Source organism: Callorhinus ursinus, unplaced genomic scaffold, assembly GCF_003265705.2.
Source record: "Callorhinus ursinus isolate GAN/ISIS: 27379988/994484 unplaced genomic scaffold, GSC_fseal_2.0 scaffold25, whole genome shotgun sequence".
In the NCBI taxonomy this organism is placed as follows: domain Eukaryota; kingdom Metazoa; phylum Chordata; class Mammalia; order Carnivora; family Otariidae; genus Callorhinus; species Callorhinus ursinus.
The window spans coordinates 23,047,074-23,071,338 of record NW_027397087.1 but is presented as its reverse complement, the minus strand read 5'-3'; the positions used below and the strand labels follow the sequence as shown (position 1 = coordinate 23,071,338).

General features: G+C 44.6%; 1 protein-coding gene across 14 annotated transcripts in view; it reads right to left on the bottom strand.

Moving 5' to 3' along the window:
* Nucleotides 1-13,793: 13,793 nt before the first annotated feature.
* Nucleotides 13,794-24,265, bottom strand: part of TCF12 (transcription factor 12) — a 375,554-nt gene continuing 365,082 nt past the window's right edge. For all 14 annotated transcript variants that reach the window (XM_025883884.2, XM_025883886.2, XM_073877071.1 and 11 more), the window contains 2 exons: nt 19,545-19,698; nt 13,794-16,149 (listed from right to left, as the gene is read on the bottom strand). In XM_025883884.2, the coding sequence (XP_025739669.1) occupies nt 19,556-19,698 (143 nt within the window). In that variant the 3' untranslated portion in view covers nt 13,794-16,149; nt 19,545-19,555. The remainder of the gene's footprint in view (nt 16,150-19,544; nt 19,699-24,265) is intronic.

The window sequence follows — 24,265 nt, the reverse complement described above, 5'->3', positions numbered from 1 at the left end:
TCAACCCCACCTCTGAAAAGCCCTTTCCCATCCTGTGATCTCTGTCTCCAGACTCCTTGCTTCCTTCTTGAAGGGCAAAGAACAGCTCCAGGTGAGTCCAGGAACGCACACACCAGGGTCATGAATGATGGGGGGGCGGGGAGCTAACCCTCCCTTCTGAAGACTGTGGATCCCCACAGCCTTCCCGATGGCTTGTCTTTGTCAAAACATGAACAAGGAATAGGGGCGCCTGGGTGGCTCAGTCGTCAAGCGTCTGCCCACAGCTCAGGTCATGATCCCAGGGTCCTGGGATGGAGTCCCGTATAGGGCTCCCTGCTCGGCGGGGAGTCAGCTTGTCCCTCTCCCCTTGCTTGTGCTCGCTCGCTCTCTCTCAAATAAATAAATAAAATCTTAAAAAAACAAACAAACCCATAAACGAGGAGGAAAAAGGATAGAATCACCCTTCAGAGGGGCCACCCCTGAGGACTGCATGAGGCTGCGTCAGGCTGCGGCCCCCCACCCCCGCCGCCCGGGGGGGGGGGGCGGGCGGTCCACGTAGCCCTGGCAGCTGCTGGGGAACAACAGGAGGGAACAGTCAGGGGGAACAGTCGGAGGCGGGTGCAGAGAAGCAAAGGGAGTGTGTGTAGGAAGCGCAGGGCAGAGACAGGCAGAGCAAGCACTGAGACTCTGAGAAACCTCCAACAATGGCCCGGTTCTTTCATAAGCTCCCAGATTGCGACATTCGCTTTGAAAGCGTGGTAGGGAATTAGGCTGGGTCAGGAAAAGCGGGGTGTCAGAGGGAGAAGTATGGGTCAGGGCCTCACCTCTAAGGCCTGGGCCTAGTCCTCGTCTCTCCTCAACTTTCTCACAATTTACACAGATGGAATATGAAGCCCAGACAAGTTCAATAGTTTGCTCAGGGTCACACAGCAAGCTGGCAGAAAAGTCTGGAATGCAAGATCCAGATCACTGGCCTCCTAGTCTAGTGTTCTTTGTTAAGATTCGTTGAGCCGTTCAGAGACGGAAGAAAGCCCACCTCCGATATCGGTCTCCAGGGTGGTTTCTCAGGTGTTTGAGTCCCACCACCTTTTTATCATCCCCCAAATCACTCCACACAGCACATCTCAGCCGAGCTCCTCTGTAGCTCTCTCGACCTGACTGCCTCCCTCTCTGACGGCCAGACTGGGCCTCCAATGGGCTTTTGGCATTCTGCCTCCACACCTCCCTTCTCTTCTGCAAGGTTCACAGGACAGAATCCAGGCTAACACCAGCCCGGCCCCAGACGGCCCTCTCGCAGGGCCCTCACTCCCTGGGTCTGGCGGAGACCAACACCAACAGCTGCACAGTGGACCTTGAGGTGACCCCTGCAGGTGGTTTGATGTGTTTTTTGATCATTCCTGATCATCCGACTTAGCCTTGGCTGGTGCTCAGTGCTTTCCACACATTCTGTGGAAACCTTCCAGCAACCCTCTTGGTTGGCCAAGCTGTTACCCCCACTTCACAGATGAGAAGCTGAGGTTTAAAAGGATTGAGTGGAATGAGGGACAAGGGACAAATCTTCCTTACAGAAGAATTCCAAATACAAATGTGAAGACTCTTCCCTCGAAGAGGTGTGGCTGAATTCCCCGGTCCTCGAAGGTGGACTGGATTTAGTGACTGGCTTCGAAGTCATAGAAGGTGGAAAGGGGAGAAGGTAATGTTGCAGGGGAGACACCCTGCAGACACCACTTTCACCAGGTGGTCAAGGTAACATCACCAGGGAGGCTGTTTTGATGGCAGGTAACCCCTCACATGATGTGGTGAGGGACTTCGCTTCCCTGGTGTTCTTCCTCCAAATCCATAACCCCAGTCTAATCAGGAGAAAAATGCCAGAAAAATCCAAATCTAGGTATGTTCTACAAAATACCTGCCTGATAGTCTTCAAAGTGTCAGAGTTGTGAGAAAACAAGGAAAGATGGAGAAATGGTCATAGACTGGACACAGTAAAATGCAGCCCATTATCATGGTTTTTGGATCATGAAACAGAGAAGGGACCTAAGCTGAAAAAATGCTGGCATCCGAATAAAGTCGGCCATTTAGTTACTTATAATGTTCCACTGTTAATTTCTTAGTTTTAATAACTGCCACGATTATGTGGTTTTGTGATTTATTAATATTAGACAAAGCCGGATAAAGGATCCAAGGGAACTTTCTGTACTCTTCTGCAAATCTAAAATTACTGAAAAGAAGAAGTCAAACAGAGAAAAGATGAAGCCCTAAGGGTGCCAAGACAAGTCAGGATTCAAACCCAGATCCCTGACTCTAAATAAAGCCTTTGATCTTAATGACTGCCCTTGGTGTCTTCAAATAATGTTACCTGCTGTTTAGTGAGTGTTGCGTTCTAGGCACTTTTATATAAATTATCTCCCAAACAAGTCATCCCTTGTTTTGCAGGCATTTTCTCCTCCTGTGGATGGCAGGTTCTTCAAGGGATGGAACCTTTTCAGTAGGAGTAAAAGTCCTCACATTCAAATTCAATCGCTAGCTTGTTCATAGGCTCTCTCTCTCTCTCTCTCACGCACACACACACAACACACCCTCACACACACACTCTCACAAACACAGCCAAACACTTACACAGATGTGTGCTTAGGATGGTACAACTTCCCTCTCTTGTTTTCTAGTGAGTAGGGGGATCATCCTGCTTCCCAGTCAAAAGAGATATTGGGGTGCTGTCCCAAAGATGGAAATGAGGACTTTCAGTTCCTTGGAAACAGGGGATCCCATTTTGGATATGGCTCCAGCCATCAGCTCCCCGAGCAGCCCCTCCTGTCAAAGGCAGGCCAGTAAGGGAGGGATTCCCTAGCAGCCCTTCTGTGTTGCTTCCAGCCCCTAGCTGGGTCCTCCTCCTTGTGAGGGCTTTCCAGAGAACATTGTATTTAAAAGCGATGACCCACCTCCTCTTTAAACCAACTGGGTTGTTGGAAGTTTTGCATTTGTTGTTCTCAGATCCATCGGGAGAATAACCACCTGCTGGCAGGAGGGCAGATGGAGTCCAAGGCCGGGATTTGGTCTCTTCGCAGGAGGCTTGGAATGGAGACCCGCTATGGGTAGAGAATATTTCTGGGTAATCCCCCCCATAAAGGTAAATGAAACACCCCCCTCCCCGTTCCATCGCCTCTCCAACGCTCTGAGCTTCCTCATCTCAATCTCACTTCGATTGCCCTCAGAGGAGGAGCATGCTCTTCCCCGGAGCCCTGTGTGGGCCCCCACGGTGTGCCCCCGGTGCTCCCCGTGCCTCCTGTGTGCTGTCCGGACGAGGGGCCGTGAGGCAGAGGTAGGGATGTGGGAAGAGCTGGAAGTTCAGAGACACCCCCCCCCCCGCAATGCCATCTTGCTTTCCACAGGCCTTTTGGTCTCTGGATGAAATTGAGACTCATTTAAAATGTTGAAAATGAATCTAATTTATTTAGTTAGTGTAAGTACTCTAATATACTTAGTCTAAATAACTAAATTCTCTGTTCTGTGTTTGAGACAACTGTATGACCTCAATCCATACCCACATCTTAACTGACCTTTTCTAAGCCAACTAAGAAGAGTGATTTCTGTTTTTAGCAGGAACAAGGTCGAAGCCAGCATCCACTCAGGTTTAGGGGTTTCATCCAGGTCGGGCATGGGAAGGATCGGGGGGCAGGTCAGAAGGCCATGAGGTAGGGGGGCCGAAGACAGGATACGGTGGGGGCGGGGGCCCGTCAGAACTGAAGCAGGGCCGCCAAGCTCCAAGGGGCTGAGCGGTACGGCCTCGTTGCTGCACGAAGGAACGCAGAGGGGGAGCGTGGGAAGGAGCATCTCTCCCTCCCCGATACATGGGATTGGGGTGCTGGCAACAGAGGGGAGGCTGGGACAGGGCGTGGAGGGTCCCCCCACGAAGGATCATCTGGTCACGTGTCACTCCACCACTCCTGACACGGCCACGCTGGGGGCACTGAGGGAAGGCTTGGGTGTTTCTGCTGGGCCCTGGAACCCTCCCCCGCCAGATGTGGCGAAACAGGGCAGGATGAGTTCCTGACACACGGAATCAGAAGAGATGCAAGTTCACTTTTAAACTGTCTTGGGGTCTCTTGCTGCCTGAGTCACCTATTTCCTAAAAAGACTTTGCCTTCCTTACCACTTCTGCTGGGCTTCACTGAGCAGTTAGGAGGGGGAGGTTGGCCCAGGGGCTCTTACTCATTCAGCAGGGGGGCTATCACCGTGGCCTCCCACTGTTTATAGCCATCGGAGGGGAGGGCTCACACCCCAGCCCCCGCTCCCAGAAGTCTCCCCCATCCACAAATCCACGCCCTCTCCAGGGGCTGTGCACACCCCGGAGCCAGGACAAAGGGACATTTAGTTGCACAGTGTCACGTCTTTGAGCGTGATAACATGCAGGTGACATGCTCGCAGGAGGCTCAGCTGGGTTGCTGCCGGCGTCCGGTTGTCTTACGTGGGTTCTGTCGGCAGGATCTGAGGGCCCTCTCCCCTCTGTCCATCCAGAATGATGCCGAATGGCTGGCGAAGCCCCAGTCTGGCAAGAAGAAGAATTAGGACCGAGGGGAGGAAGAGAAGTTAGAGAAGAGAGAACCACCAAGGAGAAGGGGCACCCTAGTAGAGGAGCCATTGAGCGGCCCTGCAGGCTGAGTCCACAGGACTCCAGGCACCGGGTAGCTGGGTGGAGGGCGCATGGAACAGGGTACAGGGATTGCCTCAACACGTACACTCCGTCCTGCCCTGTGCAATCTGTGTTGGGAAGGCAGGACTTGAACTAGGAATAAAGTACTCAATTGTACATTTTCTAGACCGTGTGTGCTTGGCTGGCTAACACAGTAATATTTAGCCAAGAACCCTTTCATCTACGAGGAAGGACTCGTGCTCAGGAAGACTGGAGATTTTTTCTGGATATATATATATATATATAGAGAGAGAGAGAGACAGCACACAAGTGAAGGAGGGGCAGGGGCAGAGGGAGAGAGAATCTCAAGCAGACTCTGTGCTGAGCGTGGAGCCCGATGTGGGGCTCCATCTCACGACCCTGAGATCATGACCTGAGCTGAAACCAAGAGTTGGATGCTTAACTGACTGAGCCACCCAGGCTCCCTGAAGGTTGAAGATTTGAAGTGTAGTAATCATGTAGCATCGTAACTTTGTGTTAACCTACCTGCCTCCCCAACTAGGCAGTGAGCTCCTGGAAGGTAGGGTGACTTCAGCCAGCACCCCGTGGAGCAAAAGAACCACCCAGCAGAGCCCTGCTGGAATTCCTGACCCACAGAATTGGGAGAAATGAGAAATGTCTTGCCACTGAGTAATCGAATGAATGAAGGAATGGACATGGGACTGCGGCTTGTCTAGGAAACCTGACTTATTTCTACGAAGAAGACCAAAGTCAGGGGCTGGAGCCAACTTGTAATGCCCTGCTGGTTCAACAGACATCTAACTCCTGTCTCAGGAGACTCCAAATGGGTTCAAATAGAATTCCGCTCCATTCGGCAACTCTAAGACTCTATGTGGTATGGTGCATCGGCTTCTGCTCTAAAGCCCTCAACCATGTGAGGCCCCCCCCCCCCCAGCCAGTGGTTCTGGCCTGATGCTCTTAGTCTGATTGTCGCCATGGTTGGTCCTCCCTGACACCCTCTCTCCTGAGTTAACTGCTCCCTCCTCAGGTCCCAGAGCCTTGGGTCAGCAGCCTGGGGGGAGGGGGTCGCTCCTGGCTGTGCTGCCCTGTAATTTCTCATTCGCCTCTTGGCCTTTCCTGCTGGTCTGTTCCTTTCTCGAAGCACCAGCGTGGCACCTGCCACTTCGGGGGATGCCAAACGTTTGAAGGAGGGGGGGATGCACAGGGAGCCCCATCAGCTCGGCCTCGCTCCCCCCAGCCGGGAATGGGGCTACAGGCGACTGAAATTTGTTTTCGTGACTCTAACTTTTCATTATGAACAGTGTCAACCATACACAAAAGTAGGGGCGAATACAGGAACAAATCTTCATGTATATTCATCCAGTTTCAATGATTATCAATATTCTGACATTCTTGTTTCATCTACTCTGTACTTTTTTTTCTGGAATATTTAAAAAATAAATCCCGATATCCTATCATTTCACCCTAAAACACTTCAAGACTGTGAGATTGTGATGTAGGATCAGTGAATTTCGGGGTTAAGTGAACCTCAGAACACAGCCCCAGCTTGCTCGACTGCACCGCCTGTCTGGGGCCCGCCATTCTCTTCTCAGTTTATCCAGCAGGGGGTAGTCGTGAGCGCTCCCTTCCCAAAGGCAGAAGGTGGAGGAGAGGCTCCTGTCTCTCCTGGCTGGTGGTAAATGGTGCTTTTGAAAAGGTGGCTTGGTGAGGTTAAATCTTAATCTGAGAGCTATGTTGTAGGAAGAGCATGAAATGAGTGGGAGATGGTTTTATTGGGGGGGGGCTTCAAAGTGATCCTCAAAACACACACTATTGGGAACTGCCCTCCCCCACGCCCCGGACGCCTGGGTCTCCACTCCAGCCCTGCCCACGCTGCCGAGAGCCTCATTCCCCATTGTATCTCCTGGCCTTTGATGTCGGATAAACCCAATTCATCTCTTTCATATCACTACAAAGGAGCCTCCTAATTACTTTGTTTAGACAGCTTCTTTCCCAAATATTAAACATTTGGTCTTCCCAGGCCCCTCAAGCACTTAACATCATCCAGGTTGTTGCAAAATCCACTTTTCCCCAAACTGGTTGGCAGATGCTTTACTCTCCATTACCAGCCTCCCTAGGCAAATCTGGACATGTCACCCTCCCCCACCCCCCTCCGTGCAGGTTGCTCTAGGATACAGCCCTTCCTCCGGGAGAGGGTCAGTGCAGTTGGGTTCTTAGTCCTGCCGGAAACCTCTGGAGAAGTCTTAGGGAAATGGGAATGCTTCCATCACTCAAGGACTCAGGGGTGGCCTGTCATTTGTGAGGAAGTCTTGTGGGCGAAGCTTTGCCCTTGGTGGTGGCAGGTCTGGCACCTAGGCCTGGTGGGGGAAGAGACACTTCCCTGAGTGGCCTGTATCTCTCCAATACCACCTGATTAGTACCTGGAGGTGCGATAGGCCCTCCTTCTCCTTCAACAAAAATCATTCTAATCCTGGATCACCCTCTCCTCGACCCAATCTCAAGGGCTCCGCCACCCTTCCCTAGATAGGGAAGTCGGCTCACATTGCTTCCTCCTTGACAGCTATTAATTTTCTCCCTTCTAATACCTCCCTCCTGGTCCCATGACCCTTCACCAGTCGATGTCACGTGCACCACCTGAGCCATGCTCCTCCATGTCACCCTGTCCTGCTGTCTCTCCGTGATGTAGGCTGGTCCCCAGAAGGGCTTCCTCGCTTGGGGCTGCTCTCTGGATGTCTCTCCTGTCTCCCTGTGAGCCTCGTTGCTCTGGCTGAGCAGAAAACAGCCTGCTCTCCGCCTGCCAATGCAGGGAGCAGGGAAGCTGTCAGAAGGGACACTTGAGCAAAATCTGTTTCCTTCTTTCCTTTACTCCCTTTCTCCCTCCCTTCCTGCCTTCCAGCCTTCCAGCCTTTCTCCTTTCTTTCAACTTTTTATTATGAAAAATTTCAAACATCACAAAAGCAAAGAGCATAATGAAAACCCACATAACAACTGTCGACCCGAGCCAGCCTTGTTTCATCCAAACCTCCTCCCCCCCTACCCCTACTCCCCACCGCTGGACCGACCACACTGGGGCTAATTCCAGGCACCATATCCTTTCCTCTGTAAACACTTCACCGTGTATCTCTAAAAGGCAAGGACTTTTAGAAAAACAACCACAATATCACTTCTAAAAGTATAAACAATTATTTTGTTAATAGCATCGAGTGTCCGGCCCGTGTTCAGATTTCCTCAAGTGTCTCATAGCTGTAACTCCTGGTTGGCCGGTTTGGATCAGGATCCAGACAAAGGTCACACGTTGAGTGGGGAGACTTGAAGGGGTTGATGGAGGCCACATTTTGGTGTGGACGCGCGGTGGTTGGGGTGGGGAGGGGGCAGGGCATCCTCTCCATCCCCGCTCTGCTGCTAACCCTCCCGAGCTCCTCACCAGCTCGCCCTTGAACTCTCTCCTCCTTTCCTGGTGAAACTCAGGTTGTGGCGTGGCTTCTTTGCATCCCCACGGTGGCAGTCACCCCTGGCCAGGGTCCTTGTCTCTCTGTACCGGGTCTGCTATCTCTGCCTGGCCACACCATCTGCAACCCCCTGTTTGTTGGTCTTCCCACTGTGATCTCAGCAATGGCGGGGGCAGCGGGTGCCTGGCGCACCATCAGGCCTATTAAATGTGTGCCAGTGGGGAAAGAAGAGGTGTGCAAGTCATCTTTTTTGGTTTGCTGCTCCGTGGGCTTGCTTTCCTTAGGGGGGTTTGGAAGTGCCCCCTGTGTGCCATGCACCTCTGAATTCCTCAGTTAATTCTCATAATCATGTGAGCTACTGTGATTATTATTTATCCCCATCTTACAGTAGAGGAAATTGAAGCTCTGAATGGTGGTTTAGTCAGATCTCAGGAGTGCTAAGTCGTAGGTCCCTCCTATCTCACACAGCCCTCCCCACTACCAGTGAAGAGCCATTTGGGCTGTCAGTCCTGGCTGGAGAGTTCTAGAAAATGCCAGTAATAGAGCAAGAGGTCTCCTGCTTCCCAGCTGCAGGAAATGGTTCTTTTGCTATCTCTACCCCGGTCTCAGGGCGATTAACCCCTTTCCCCATCCAACCTTTCTCCCCCAGCCCAATGGAGCTGAGTTCTCCTCTGCTGGTGTCCTCAGCCCCAGTGGATGAGCAAGCCTAGAGCAGGTACTTCAAAGCCTCCTGCTTAATTGTGCCTTCCTGTGCATCATTAGGCAGGGAGCAAAGCAAAAAAAATTAAACACGCATTTTCATAGGAGATCCTTGCAGGAAGGCAGCCCCTCCTCAGCATTGTTTGTACTGGGAAGCTGGTCACCCCAGGTTTAGACTACGCAGGACGCCCTAGCTGCTAGGACATGTTTTCCTGCTTCTTCCTTGGTTTCCCGCTCCTCCCCCTCCAGCCCTGGACAGGAAGAAAGTCGGTGGTTCTTGGGAAAGAATTGTTCCTTTGTGTTTTCTTTCTTTTCTTCCTATGCCTAATTAGGAATTATGCTTGGGAATCAAGCTAATTAATCTCTGCCAGCCCGGGGTGAGATCAAGCTCCTCACACTATCAGCGTTGATCAATAACTCACTGCTGAGAATCTGAAAAACAACCCTGCCCCTTTCAGCACAGGCTTTAATGAGGGTGAGGTGGAATGGCCTGGGGGAGGCCTGGAATGAGTAGGTGTGGTGGCCCAGTCTGACTGGATGGAGGCGTCAGCCTCCTCTAGCCTGCACCTTTGAGTGTGAGGTGGCCCCCACAGGGCAGGGCTTTCGAATGCCCGAGGCCCTACAAGGCAGAGGTTGGAGCTTCCTTACTGTGCTGCTTTGAAACACCAATCTCTCCAAGCTGCGAGGGTGGTCACTGGGAGGACTCAGAAGATGGAGAAAAACCATCATGGCAAATGACTGGGTCATATTTCAGGTCAAGGTGGTCCAGAGGCCCTGCCACAGCCTGCTCCCAACATGGGGCTGCCACCTTGGCCCGTCAAGGACCAACGGTCGAGGAGAAGAGACTTGGGCTTGAAGAAAAAAAAGGGCTGTTGAAGGCCAGGGAAATGGGAGAAAGCAAAAAAAAAAAAAGAAAAAAAAAAATCTCATAGGGTCCCTAGGGACCCTGCCTGGGAGCAGGGGAAAAGGGGTCTGTTTAGAGCTCCTAAAAATATCTGTGCTGTCCCTGGGGGTCCTCATGGCCTAGGCACTGGGTTAGATCTTCAGAGATAAAGAAATGGGCTTTCCTCCAAGAGGGGAAGACAAGTGTTCTGTTTCTTCCCAAGGAGATAATAAAGAAACAGAGAAGAAAAAGTGGTGACTGAAAGAGACTGTGGAATTGAAGAAACCCAAAATGGTTTTATGACCTTTGGAAGTCCTAGTCTCTATCTTATCAAATATGTTAAGGGGCACCTGCCTGGCTCAGCTGGTAGAGCGTGTGACTCCTGATCTCAGGGTTGTGAGTTCGAGCCCCAAGTTGGGTGTAGATTACTTAAAAATAAAATCTTGTAAACCACCCGCCCAAACAAATACATTAAAGTGAGCTCGAATCCCACATTGAAAAGTAATTTTACTTTGCTATGAAATTTTGAGGTAACTTTTAAAATTACTTTCATTTTTACAGTTTAATTTTTTTTGAGAGAGAGCGAGCAAGCTCATGCCATGGGGGTGAGGGGAGGGGCAGAGGGAGAGAAGAGAGCAAATCTCGAGCAGACCTCCCACTGAGTGTGGAGCCCAACACCAGGGTCCATCTCAAGACCCTGAGACCACGACCCTAAGCCAAAATCAAGAGTTGGTTGCTTAATGGACTGAGCCACCCAGGTGCCCCCATTTTTGCAGTTTTTTATCTTTCAGCTCCATAATATTTTTTTCAGGTTGCAAATGTTTTCACAGTCTTTGAAGGGCTTGGAGGCCTGGGGCATTGTGTTTACAGTGCCTAACATAAAAGGCCGAGAAAGCCTGGAGACTTTGGCAAGGACTCTGTCTAGTGGAGCATCGACCCTTAGTAGTGAGAAAGGAGAACCTAGCAGCATGCAGCAGTACCCCGTATCAGTTTTTGGAAAAGACTAGAGGTCTAGGGGGCACCTGGGTGGCTAAGTTGGTTGAGTGTGTCTGCCTTTGGCTCGGGTCATGATCTTGGGGTCCTGGGATCGAGCCCCATGTCGGGCTCTCTACTCAGCGGGGAGTCTGTTCCTCCCCCCTGCTCATGCTCTCTCAAATAACTGAGTAAATCTTAAAAAAAAAAAGCCTGGCAGTCTAGGCCACAGGGAACAGAAAAACCCTTTCGGGTTGCCTTCTGGAATAACTGATTTAAGAGGGAAAGAAAAAGAAGACAAGGTTATTTCTAGTCCCATGGACATGCATGCCCAGTATAGGGCAGAGTAAGAGCTCCTGGGGCTGGGGACACTCATAGGGGAACACCCCAAAAAGATGAGGGCATTGTCGCCTTCCCAACCCAGCTGGCTACAAAGATGCCCATCCAGTAGGCAGGGACTTACCACAATGTCCCCTGAACATTGTGGACACAGCAACCTGAAACAATTCACCAGTCTGCATCACAGCTCACAAAAACGGAGTAATGGGGTTCATCCTTCTCAGTAACACGTGTAGGTTTACTTGAATGTGGAATGGCAGTTTTTCAAATACCGATCAGCCTGTTGCGATGAGCTACGGTCCCAGTGACTGCTCCGCAAACCCTCTGGGTCTTGCCGTTTGTAGGAAGTCGCGGTGAGGTGCTGTGGAAGCCGTGGCGGGTCATCTCCATCTCCCCTCAAGGGAGAACCTGTCGGGGGAGTTGGTGGTCAGCATCCAGGGGCAGCACCTTTGCTGCCGTGTTCCTGAGCTCTGTCTTCCCAGGTGACTCCCAGGAAATGGTTGGCCACAACAGGTACATTCCTACCCTACCATTTCTGCCCAGTGCAAGACCCTCAATGAGCAATCTTCGTGGACTCCATCGGACTGCTCGGGATTCTCTTGAGGCAGCCTGAGGCTCTTCCTACCGAATCCTTTTTCCTTCTCCTCTTCTTTCAGATGTCAGACCTGCATCATGGTAAGGCCATTCCCTGGCTATGCCTGATTCCTTTTCCTTTTGTTTCCCACTGGTACTACTGCTAACAAATTCCTCTAACTCCATGTTGGCATCTGCTTCCTGAGGACCCAAGCTGACACAGCTGCCAACCCACACAATGTGACCGGCCAAAGCCTACCGGCTTGCTCTTAAAATGTGAAGGCTTAAAAAATAGTCCTAGTCCTCATAAATTGTAGCCATAGGAGGGTGCTGAAAATAAATGTTTCTTTGGATTGCCCCAAAAGAATGCAGACCACTGCAAAGATGGGTCAACATCACTTGGGGTTGACTGGACCACCATTACCTCTCACAGGATGGCTAATGAGGAATCATCCTGGGAGCTGGTTTTAAGGAAAGCTACCAATTATTTAAAAAATATTTATCATTTATTGAGTACTTATGTGAAAGGAACTGTGGTAAGAGCTTTCCATACATTGTTTCATTCAATACCTACACAATTCTAATACCTATCTCCCATTTTTTCAGGTGAGGAAATGGGGCTAATTAGATGAGCTTGGATTTGAACTGAGGATTGTTTGATGCCAAAGCTAATACTCTTTAATCTTGACGCACGCAAACAGTACACACACATGTACACATGATGTGACTTAAATTTTGAGTTTCCATAGAAGAAAAAAATATAGGAACCAGAGGAGAGGAAAAACAAGAGAAAAAAATGTGGTAGAGGAAGCAAAAACAAAGCCACAGAATAAAATCAGCCTAAATATCGATAGAGAGAAAATAAAGGCAGGGAGATTTTGTCAAAGTTTTAAATGTCTTGATCTTTTACTGATCACGTGCTCTTGGAGACATACAACCTCTCTGGGCCTCAGTTTTTTTATAATCTGTTAATGAGGTAGTTGATGAGATGGTGTCTAGATGTCATTTCAGCTCTAACATTCTATATTTTCTTCTTAGAGCTTTTTACTTAGTTTACTGTTTTGTATAAAAAGAAATCAAAGTACAATGTTTAATTGCTTTCATCATATCCCACAATTAGTAAAATGATCTGTTGGGCCTCCATTGTGAACAGTGGTCTTTACAATTAACCAAGAAAAGCAATTTGCCAGGATCCCAAGAGGGTGTGATCACAACCATGTTTTTTTTTTTAATTTTTTTATTATGTTTTTTTTTTTTAAAGATTTTATTTATTTATTCATGAGAGATGGGCGGGAGAGAGAGAGAGAGAGAGAGAGGCAGAGGGAGAAGCAGGCTCCCAAGGAGCAGGGAGCCCGATGCAGGACTCGATCCCAGGACTCTGGGATTACGACCTGAGTCGAAGGCAGACACTCAACCATCTGAGCCACCCAGGCGCCCACAACCATGTGTTTCTTACACACAGGCCCTACATTACTGAAAGTTTGTCCAAAAAAGTTTGTCTACAGTTTGTCTCAGGTTCTTGCTTGGCATTAAGTCCTCATGGATAGTCTCTATGCATATTTTTGGTGGTGATGGGTAGGTGGCATTGTGTGTGAAAATCTAGATGAAAACAGAATTTTTTACTTGAAAACAGTAAATAATACCAGTCTTTACTTACGACAGAGGCTTTTTGTAAGAAAAGGGATATAAAACATGAAGAATTTTGAAAAATGTTAATTTGAAAAGCCTCCTTTGAGTGTTTTTCCATCCTTCGCTTTTCTCTTAATCTGCAAGAGAGCAGATTTTAACTACTAATCACTGTTTGGTCAACCTCCAGAAAAAGGCTAAAAGGCCACTATCCGTAGAGAGGGCAAGGGGAGAAATACACAAGCCAGGGCAACTACAGAGTAGATTACCAACTTAGTTCCACAAGCCTGATTCTGTGCTGATGGGCTTCCCAGATAATGTAGATAATGCAGATTATGAAAAGCTCTGTAAGCCTTAAAAATTCTCACCACACACACAAAAAAGCAATTATGTGAGGCGCTAGGTATGTTAACTAACCTTACTATGGTAGTCATTTTGCAATATATACAGATCTCAAATCATAATATCGTCCACCTTAAACTTACACAATGGTATAATGTCAATTATATCTCTATAAAGCTGGAGGAAAAAAGAAAAGCAGTGTGGGAGGAATGAGATGGAGAAGAGAACAAAACGCATTATTCTTTAAGAGAAGAATATAAAAAACTCACTAGTTTACTATGTTAAAAAAAAAGATGGCACATTTATTGCTACATAAATGTTATATACATATTGTGTTTTCTGTTACAGTGACAGAAAAAATTTTGAACTTCTTGCTGCTGGTTGAAAAGGTTTATCAATAATACCTTGAATTTGACACAGGATACAAATCGGCAATAAACCAACAATGGAAACTGGAGAACAAGATGAGAAGCAATTCATCTCGGACAATTAGCTCTTACAATACTCCATAGGTACTACACGGTATGCTAGAATCCTACTATGGTCTTAAAATGCTATTGTAAATTTCTGATATTAATGAACAGGTTATGGTAAATAACCCTACATTTTTACTACCTAATATAATAAAATAAAGTAAGAAACTTTTTACTGAAAACTTTTCGATTTCAAAAATCTAGAAAGAGTAATATTTAGAATTCAAGAAATTTTCTTACAAGATTATTGTATAAAAGACTAGCTACAGTGAAAAATAAGCCAAATGTTTTTTCTTTCTATTTTATGAAGGAAAGCTTCTGGGCATACTGCAAAGTCTAATATAGCGAAAAAGACAACAAGCTCTGAAGAAAAAAAGGCCAGGCAGTGGCGTATGCTCACTCACACATCATAAGCAACAACTTCTGTTTAGCTGATTAACACTGAAATGAAGAACAAGGCCACAGATAGAGTCTGATGTAATTGGAGAATATATGCAAATTAAAGTAACCAAAAAGTCCACTAAGTTCACAAAAGACAGATTCGTTAGGAATCATCCTGATTGGAGGATCTGAAGTCCTGTCTTAATTGTTTTTGTTCTTTCAAATTAACAGAAATCTTTAAAGTTACAGAGTGATTTGGGTCCTTTCTTCTGTGTGCTGACTGCCTTTGTTGATACTGGCCATAAGGAATTATTAAGCCAAGACAACCTTGTTTAGCATGTTTTTCTCTCCCAGGGCTGTTGTGGTGGAAGACAGATTTCATGGAAGTTCAAAGTGATTATGATATCTTAAAAAACAACTCTTAAGGATTAGAAACAGAGGGGTGCCTTAACGTACTGTGCTAAGATGGACTGACAAGCACTGGTTTACGGCTAATCTGGCTCATCTTCTTGGGACGGGGGCAGATGGTTTGTGGTTGATTAAATCACCCACTGAATTCCTCCCCATTGACCAGCCATCCAAGTGACAGAGAAATAAAGGCGACGATAAGGAAACACGGGTGACCACTGCTCTTGTATTCCATTTGGTAATTAGCCTCAGAGTGGTGTGTTCATTTATCACACTACCTGCCTTGGTGACCACTGGGTTTTGTTACGGTCACCATAATCACAGCCTGAAATCTTCTTTATATTTTAAATCCATTTTTGTGCTTACTTTACAGCTAACACTTTACAAGTACTATATGTAGTACTTACTGCTTGGAAAACAAAGCAATTTCTAAGAAGTAGATTCTTCCCTTGTAATTTACACTCTTGCTATTACAAGCTTTACTATGAAATCTAGAAGCTTGAAAAGTCTTGGTTATTATTAGAAATAAAGCAATGTTTATTTTGGGGAAAATCTAGGGGACAAAATTTCCCCTTTAAAATCTTAGCTAGGCTATGGTCACAGATGGTCTCTGTTTATCTTTGTAAGGTAAATATGCAAAGCACATAGGACTACATGAGGATTCTGGATTGTGACCATAAACTATTCAGATTCAGAGACCAAATATAACACCCACAAAGAGAAAATAAAAATGAATGAAAAAATGAGAGCGAAAGAAATGCTATACCAAGTAATATTTTCCTATTTCACGGAAAACACTATTCATATGGCAAAAGGATAGGAGAGGGCAAACAAAAGACTTTTCCCTTCCTTTTTAAGACACTAATAGGTATGCCGGGAATGCTAAGGGCCAATGGTTGTCACTGCTTTGTTCTGCACGTGAACAGCTTTAACGAATGCTGGCATCAGCTGAGTTTAGATCAGCTTTCCACATTAACTTTTTCCCTTTATATGTAGACCTTACAGTTCCATAACAATAAATAAAATTTGTAGTTACAATGCATTTGTCAATTCAGTTTAGGCACAAGGCAACTTCCACGATGAGTGGAGAGATCGAGACAGTCTCTGATTGTGCAGAAGCGACACACTGCTTGCAACAAAGTGATATGTTGCAAACATTTCATGGGCTGACGTTCTATCTGATGAGCTTCCTATCTTCACTTCTGATGGAAGTGTTGACCAGTTGCTTTGATCGTAGGATTACATTTGAGTTTCTTGCTTCAAGTGTTTTGTTTTTTCTTCTCCCTCCTAGCAGGTTTGTGTCTTCAGATAATCTGAGTTGTCCAAGTCCTTATGAGGAGAGGTCACCTTCTATCTAGCCTACTGATAACTCTGGAACTGTGGCAGGGAGAGTCAAGGGAAAGAACAGAACCAGTTAGGACATCATCATTAAAAATAAATACCTCCCCAGAAAAAAACAAGTTGATATTGATATTCCTCATTTATACCCAGGTTTATACTAAATTAGCAGTCTGCTAAATGACTTATAAAAGAGCTTCGGAATTTCTTTTAAGGTGTAATTGAAATAGTGTAAGATTTTTAAAGGAGATCATGTGATTATAGAAATCAAAAGATACAGGATTATACAACAGCTGGGGCAATTATGCAAACTTCTATTTTGGCAACATTCAAGTTGCCAATACCTGAATTCTGAGGTTCCACTCATCCATTTTTCAATGGAGAGACGATGGTAAAGCATTCACCTACTGATACATCTAGTCTACCATATTGTCTTAATAGTTTACACCTCCTCTAAACTGAAAGTTTCTGAAGGCAGGACCATTTGGTATTTGTTTTGTTTTTTTTAAGATTTTATTTATTTATCTGACAGAGACAGCGAGAGAGGGAACACAAGCAGGGGGAGTGGGAGAGGGAGAAGCAGGCTTCCCGGTGAGCAGGGAGCCCGATGCGGGGTTCGATCCCAGGACCCTGGGACCATGACCTGGGCCCAAGGCAGACGCTTAACGACTGAGCCACCCAGGCGCCCCTGGTATTTGTTTTCACAATGGTTCCTGTTCCTGGTTCACAGAAGGTCCTCAGTAAATGTTTGTTCAATGAATGAACGAATGATTAAACTTTACTGGTATTAGTACAAATTTTATACACTTAACAGTCTCAATTTACATAGTAGTAAACACTGAAATTTTCCATTTTAGCCACTTTTGATGAAAGTAATTTTACAAAGAATCATACCTTTCACTTCTTTATTTAACAATAACCACAGTACTGTTTTATAAGAGTTATGCTCTTAGAAATGGATAACCGAGATACTCAAAGCTACCTGGCCTTATATCATGTGGTGGTAAATTCTGTGCTTTTATACTCAGTCATTCTGTGATCATTTATCAGCCATTTTGGTTCTAGCAGTCATTTTCCTGCTGCCCAGTCTTTTGCTGGTTTTTAATGTTATTCAGTTCTATAAAGAACTGAAGGTTATAAGGTGAAACCAGACAACCACCTTTTTGAAATTAGCAACCGTTAAAACATATGTTAAGATAATAAACACTTAACCTATAAAATTTTATGGAACCAACTAAGTTTGCTACATTTCTTATAACCCTGAAACTTTCTTTTTTTTTTTTTTTTAAAGGATTCTTCATCTCTTTTTGAGAGGTGAGAATGCCCAGGTTTAATTTTAACTTAAGCGGTGGAATTTCCTCATTCTTGAGATAAGGATAGAGACATGAAAGCAGTATTAGATATGGAAGCAGTAAAAGAACAGGAAGTAAACAGGGGAGGGAGAGAGACCAGGAAGAGAGTAAAAGGAAATGGGTACTAGAGACAGACAGAGGCTCTGTGACAAATGTGACAACTCAATGTCAAGTGCTCTTTTCAGGGGCGCCTGGGTGGCTCAGTCGTTAGGCGTCTGCCTTCAGCTCGGGTCGTGGTCCCGGGGTCCTGGGATTGAGCCCCGCTTCGGGCTCCTTGCTTGGCTGGAGGCCTGCTTCTCCCTCTCCCACTCCCCCTGCTTGTGTTCCCTCTCTCGCTGTGTTTCTGTCAAATAAAATCTTTGAGAAAAAAAAAAAAAAGAAGTGCTCTTTTCATAGCCTGGTGGCTACCTGGGACCTGAGCATAACAAGTTACCTCATCACTCTTCTTTAAAATGAGTTGCCAATTTAGAAACATTGAAAAACAATGGCATGTTATTTTAAAACATTAAAGTCTATTTTTGAACAAAAATACCTTTTCATGATATTCTATATTTTCCACAAAATATGAAACAGTGGCATGAGTTTTAAAGGAATTGTATGTTAACTAACTCTTGCCTGAAGTCTCTTTGACCTGCATAATCTATTAGGTTGCTGGGTATTGTTTTGTGGGGGAGGTGGGTTAGTTTTCTCCAGCATGCTACTGTTACAAGTATAACTGACACTTAGTCACATTAACCCTTCTTCCGTTTGTCCCCAAATTAACTTTTTTTTTTTTTTTTAAAGATTTTTAAAAATTTATTTGTTAGAGAGAGAGAGTACAAGCAGGGGGAGCTACAGGCAGAGGGAGAAGCAGGCTCCCTGCTGAGCAAGGAGCCCAATGCGGGACTTGATCCCAGGACCCTCAGATCATGACCTGAGCCGAAGGCAGCCGCTTAACTGAGTGAGCCACCCAGGCGTCCCTCCCAAATTAACTCTTCAGTTTTGGTCTAGTTTGATCTTAAGGAATGATATATACAGAGGTGGTAGGAACCAAATTCTTCAGGAAAAGGTGAGTTATGTTTGTAGTTTACAAAATATCAAATTCCAGATTTTCAGCTCAGAATGAGATAGCTACAAAGCTGACCAAATGAAATTGCACTTGATATTTTTTTTTGTGCTCCACACCTCCCATTCATTCACTTTTATTTACTGCTTTTAACATGCTGATGAAATTGGGAAAAGAACTACACACTGCTGCAGGCAGATTATAAAAAATGAAGTTCCCAGAGGTATTCCTAATCCATGCTGCTAGTTAAAATATTTAATTACATTCTATATTAACTTCTGCCACCTAAATAATAACTACAATTTAGGTTGTTATAGATCATGTAAATGTCTATCTTTAAGAAAAAAGATCATTCACATTAACTACTTGGGCAACAACCTCATATTACCCTTGTCACACTGTTAAACAAAAAATCGTTAAGGAAGTGAATTGTGTTTAATCCATAAGGGAAAGATAAAAACAGTTTTTCAAGATGTAAAATTCCAGAGAGAAGGGCACTGTGGTTCTATCAGATGTAATACCTTTACATTCATTAGTAGATTCCAGAAGGTGTAACTGATATGCTTACATGCTTATGAGAGAAGATGCATAGCTGATCCAAATGGAAGCAAGCAGTTAACTCTTTTGTGTATAAAGATTTCATGACAAGAAGAGGTAGATGGTTAAGAGAAAACTGGTTGAGAATGAAGACTATGAGTGGTAGCAAAAGTTATTTGACAGATTAGTCATTGCACTATTTTCTTCTTGGATCAGAGTAGTATTCATGTGAGATCATATACATGATGATCCAGAGCAGGAGAACCCAAATTCTTTGTAAATTACAAGATACTATCACACTCTGAATAGTAATGTGATTTTAAAGGACATTGGCTCTCTAAGTATGGTTATACAACGGAAAGGTAAACTGTTTGGGATTTCAAATTACCTGTGACCTTTACCATGACCACTGCCACCAGAGAATTCTGTTCAAAGGTTCTAGCTTAGTTTAAGATGAATCAAGTAATTTCCTTGCACTTCCTTTTCATTCCCACACTTACCTGGCTGATGTTTACATATGACCCATAGGGTTGGTAGTTTCACTAAGCCCAGGATGGGTTCCTGGCAGTGTGGTTGGCGGCTCTGCCGATACGGCAGAAACTTTTTCTTCTTCCCTTCTCTTAAGGCAGGCTGCTTTGGGGTTAAGGTTCCTCTCTGAAACAGGGAAAAATAATTTTTATCGTTATAGTCATAAGTTAGGAATAAGACCTCTTAGGTCTTAAACTGAACAAATTGCTCTTATGTTTTCTTTCTATGGGGATTACCACTCTCAGCAATTTCATTCCCACACTGAATAACATTACACAGATAACAATGATGTGCTCACATAAACCCTCAGATTAAATAAGCCTCTAAGCTTATGTTTTTTAGGGAGTATTTGGTGTTTTCTTCTTATTCTGCTTCTGATGTAGTCTTCTAGGGTTTGATTTGATCTATATCAATATCTAAAGGTAAAGGCAGTTCTTTTACTGCTTTACTCAAACATTTTGGCAAGTGCTGTTGTTAGTCTACCAAATCTCCTCAGTGTCCTAAGATATGGTACACTGGATTGATATGAATGCTGACATTCTCTTATGTACCTGGAGAGAGACATCTGTGCCTTATCTAGAATTTTATCAGCTTAGAAAATGATAAAATAGATACCCACAATTAAAGAGGGCACGTTCTGCGTGGAGCACTGGGTGTTATGCACAAACAATGAATCATGGAACACTACATCAAAAACTAATGATGTATGGTGATTAACATAACAATAAAAATTAAAAAAAATAGATACCCACAGCCATTCCTCTATAAAAAATGTGCCAACTCCTCAAGAGAAAGAGGTAGCTGGCATACTACCTTGCTTTTCTACTTTCATATGTAGAACGAGATGATTGAATAGTTCTTTCTACTGCTAGAGGTGTGATTAAAAGGGTGATAAAAACCTCTACTGCTTTGTATATAAGATAGCAGAGACAACTAGATGGAATTTTTGAAGTGGGCATTTTCAAGAGTAGGGGGTCTTACTATGTGAAATAAAGGGAAAGAAAAGCCATTGGACTGGAGACCCACTGGATCAAAATCCACTTGGGAATTATTTTTCATGATATCTTTTCCTTAAATGAGTATATATGTATGTATTTATTTATTTTTAAAGCTTTTATTTATTCATCTGAAACAGAAAGATACAGAGAGAGAGAGAGAGTATGAGCACAGGGAGAGGCAGAAGCAGACCCCGACTTGGGGCTTGATCCCAGGACCTGGAGATCATGACCTGAGCCGAAGGCAGATTCCCAACCATCTGAGCCACCCAGGTGCCCCCTTAAATGTGTTTTAAGCACAAGATATCTAACCCATGACAGCTTCTGGTTCGTTTTTTGTTTCTGATATCATAAAGTATAAGTGAAAAGTTGTTATATGTATTTTTATAAACTGATTAAAAATGTCCTAATGAATGTAATATAAAAGGATCACTTAAAATTAGTCTGTAATGAAGGGGTGCCTGGCTGGCTTAGTCAGTGGAGCGTGGGACTCTTGATCTCGGGGTGGTGGGTTTGAGCCACAAACTGGGTGTGGAGATTGCTTAAAAATAAAATCTTGGGGGGGGCGCCTGGGTGGCTCAGTCATTAGGCGTCTGCCTTCGGCTCAGGTCATGGTCCCAGGGTCCTGGGATCAAGCCCCGCATCGGGCTCCCTGCTCGGTGGGAATCCTGCTTCTCCCTCTCCCACTCCTCCTGCTTATGTTCCCTCTCTTGCTGTCTCTCTATCAAATAAATAAATAAAATCTTTAAAAATAAAATAAAATAAAATCTTGGGGCACCTGGCTGGTTCAGGTGGTGGAGCATATGACTCCTGATCTTGGTGTCGTAAGTTTAAGTCCCATGCTGGGTGTGGAGACTACTTAAAAATAAAATCTTTAAAGAAAAAATCTGGAAAAATGTTAGCCTATAATGAAAACCGTATTTTGTAGAAGTTGTGAATTTTGTTAGATTTTCTTGAAATGGCCAGCTGAATGCAACACAGCAGGATTCTTCTTTTTTTATGTACTTCCTCTAAGCCAAGTAAAATGTATTTGAACATGCATTTACAACACATATTTATAGTCACTTCTGAGTTTAAAAAAAGTAGACAAAAGACTTTATTATGGTTAACTCAGCTGATTCTATTGACTATTACTCATGCACAATGATAAAATTTCATTTTAGAGTTCTTATTTTCTCAGCCCCTGCATTTAGGAAAAGACATAAAGCCTCTTCAACTATGAGGAAGATCAATGAAGAAAGAAAGGTACACACTTATTATTAGGATAAGTAGTAAAATAAAAAGCCATGTTCATCATTATGTAAAAATTTCGGGAATTATTTTCTTAACAAGTAAATGTGCACTTCTAACTAATAATTAGAGTTCTTTTATTAGGTGTCATGTCCCTTTGCTGTGCAGGGAGCAGTCTCATATAATGACTGGAGAGACTGAAAAGAGAGCATAAATTAACATGTTAAATCCAAAGAGGAGAAAGTGAGATTTGAAAGTTTTCCAATTGAAACAGGTTCACATTTATCTCATAAAAAACACTGCTCTTAGCTAACTATGACCCTGTGTCACACAAGGATTTAGCAGGCATGATCAGAATAGCTAGAGAGGACCAGAGCCAAAAACTCAAGTTAGGCAACATCTTGCAAGATTTCTACGGTTAGTCAGACAAAGAACACTCAGGGCTATAAGAACCAAGAGAATAAGCTCTAGAAAATGTGAAGTGAGCTTTGATCCAAAAGAGGCAGATGCTAGTGTTGTCTTTTAATACCTTCTGGTGTGTGTGAGCAGCCCATGGCAAATGTATTAAGTAGCCAGAAGGCCTGATGTACAGGTGAGCAGACATTACCTGCAGGACATAAAAAGTGATTGTCTTTCCCACATTTCAATTACAGTAATTCTATTACTGACTTTGGATACCCAAATTGAGGACTTGGCTCTCTTAAAATACCATCTTCTCAATGTATCTAAAACTCAAATTTTGGGGTGCCTGGGTGACTCAGTTGTTAAGCATCTGCCTTCAGCTAAGGTCATGATCCCGGGGTCCTGGGATCGAGCCCCACATTGGGCTCCCTACTCAGCGGGAAGCCTGCTTCTTCCTCTCCCACTCCCCCTGCTTGTGTTCCTTCTCTTGCTGTGTCTCTGTCAAATAAATACAATCTTTAAAAAAAAAATAAAGCTCAAATTTTGGCTAACTGCATAGTCACTTCTTACATTATTATGACTAGATAAATATTTGTTATAATAACTATGGGGACATACTTGCAAGTCAAGAATTTTACATTGTTTCCTTGCTCGTATGACTGTTTGTTTTTCCTGAAGTTAATAGTTGCCTTGCTTTTCATTTGCTAGTAGTGCTGATTTTGTCCCCGATCCATGCTTCAATAGATCTAACAAATGCCTATCAACATTCCCCCCCTGCCCCCAAATCTCAAACATACCATCATTTCATCTATTAATTCCATTTTCTTACCCTGGAAAGAAAATTGGGAAAAATCCCTTTCTTTCTTCTGTAGCTAGCCAACTTTTTTTTTTTTAATTTTTTTTCTTTTAAAGATTTTATTTATTTATTTGAGAGAGAGAATGAGAGAGAGAGAGAGAGTGCATGAGAGAGGGGAGGGTCAGAGGGAGAAGCAGACTCCCTGCCAAGCAGGGAACCTGATGCGGGACTCGATCCCAGGACTCCAGGATCATGACCTGAGCCGAAGGCAGTCGCTTAACCAACTGAGCCACCCAGGCGCCCTGCAGCTAGCCAACTTCTATTTTTTTTTTTAAGATTTTATTTATTTTAGAGAGAGACAGAGCACAAGCAGGGGGAAGGGCAAAGGGAGAAGCAGACTCCCCACTCAGCAGGGAGCTTGATCCCAGGACCCTGAGATCACAATCTGAGCTGAAGTCACAAGCTTAACCGAATGAGCCACACAGGTGCCCCACGATCTTCTAATTTCAATGTGTAGGCACATTGGTTTTCTAGGCCTACTAGATCTTGTCATGAGATTTCCTTTTGATGCTCTCTTGTGTTAGAGTCTTTGTTTCTTGGATCATATACCTTTGTCTTTATTGATTATGTCCTTATTTGGCTAAAGCATACGTTCCAGAAGCTTTCTGAGAACATGTATGTAGGAGGTAAAAAAAATTTTTTTTTTTTTAAGATTTTATTCATTTATTTGACAGAGAGAGACAGTGAGAGAGGGAACACAAGCAGGGGGAGTGAGAGAGGGAGAAGCAGGCTTCCCGCTGAGCAGAGAGTCTGATGTGGGGCTCGATCCCCGGACCCTGGGATCATGACCTGAGCCGAAGGCAGACGCTTAATGACTGAGCCACCCAGGCACCCCTAGGAGGTAAAATTTTAAAGTCTTCGCATATCCAAAATATCTTTATTCTATCTTCACCCTCTGATTAATGGTTTGGGGAGATATAGACTTCTAGGTTAAAAATGATTTTTTCCTTAGAATTTTGAAGTCACTGCCCTACTATCTCCTGGAATCCAGCATTATTTGTCTAGAAGTCTGATGATATTTTGATGAGGGGTCCAATTTTTTCATAGCAGACAAACCTTTGGTTAATCTTCCTGTTTTCAGGTAATGCCTTCTCCAATATTAGCACCTCCAAAGAATAGGGCCTTTTGGGTGAAGCCTGCTTCTTTCTCTCCCACTCCCCCCGCTTGTGTTCTGGAGTTTTGTGAGACAAAATGATCTACTTCTTGTTGG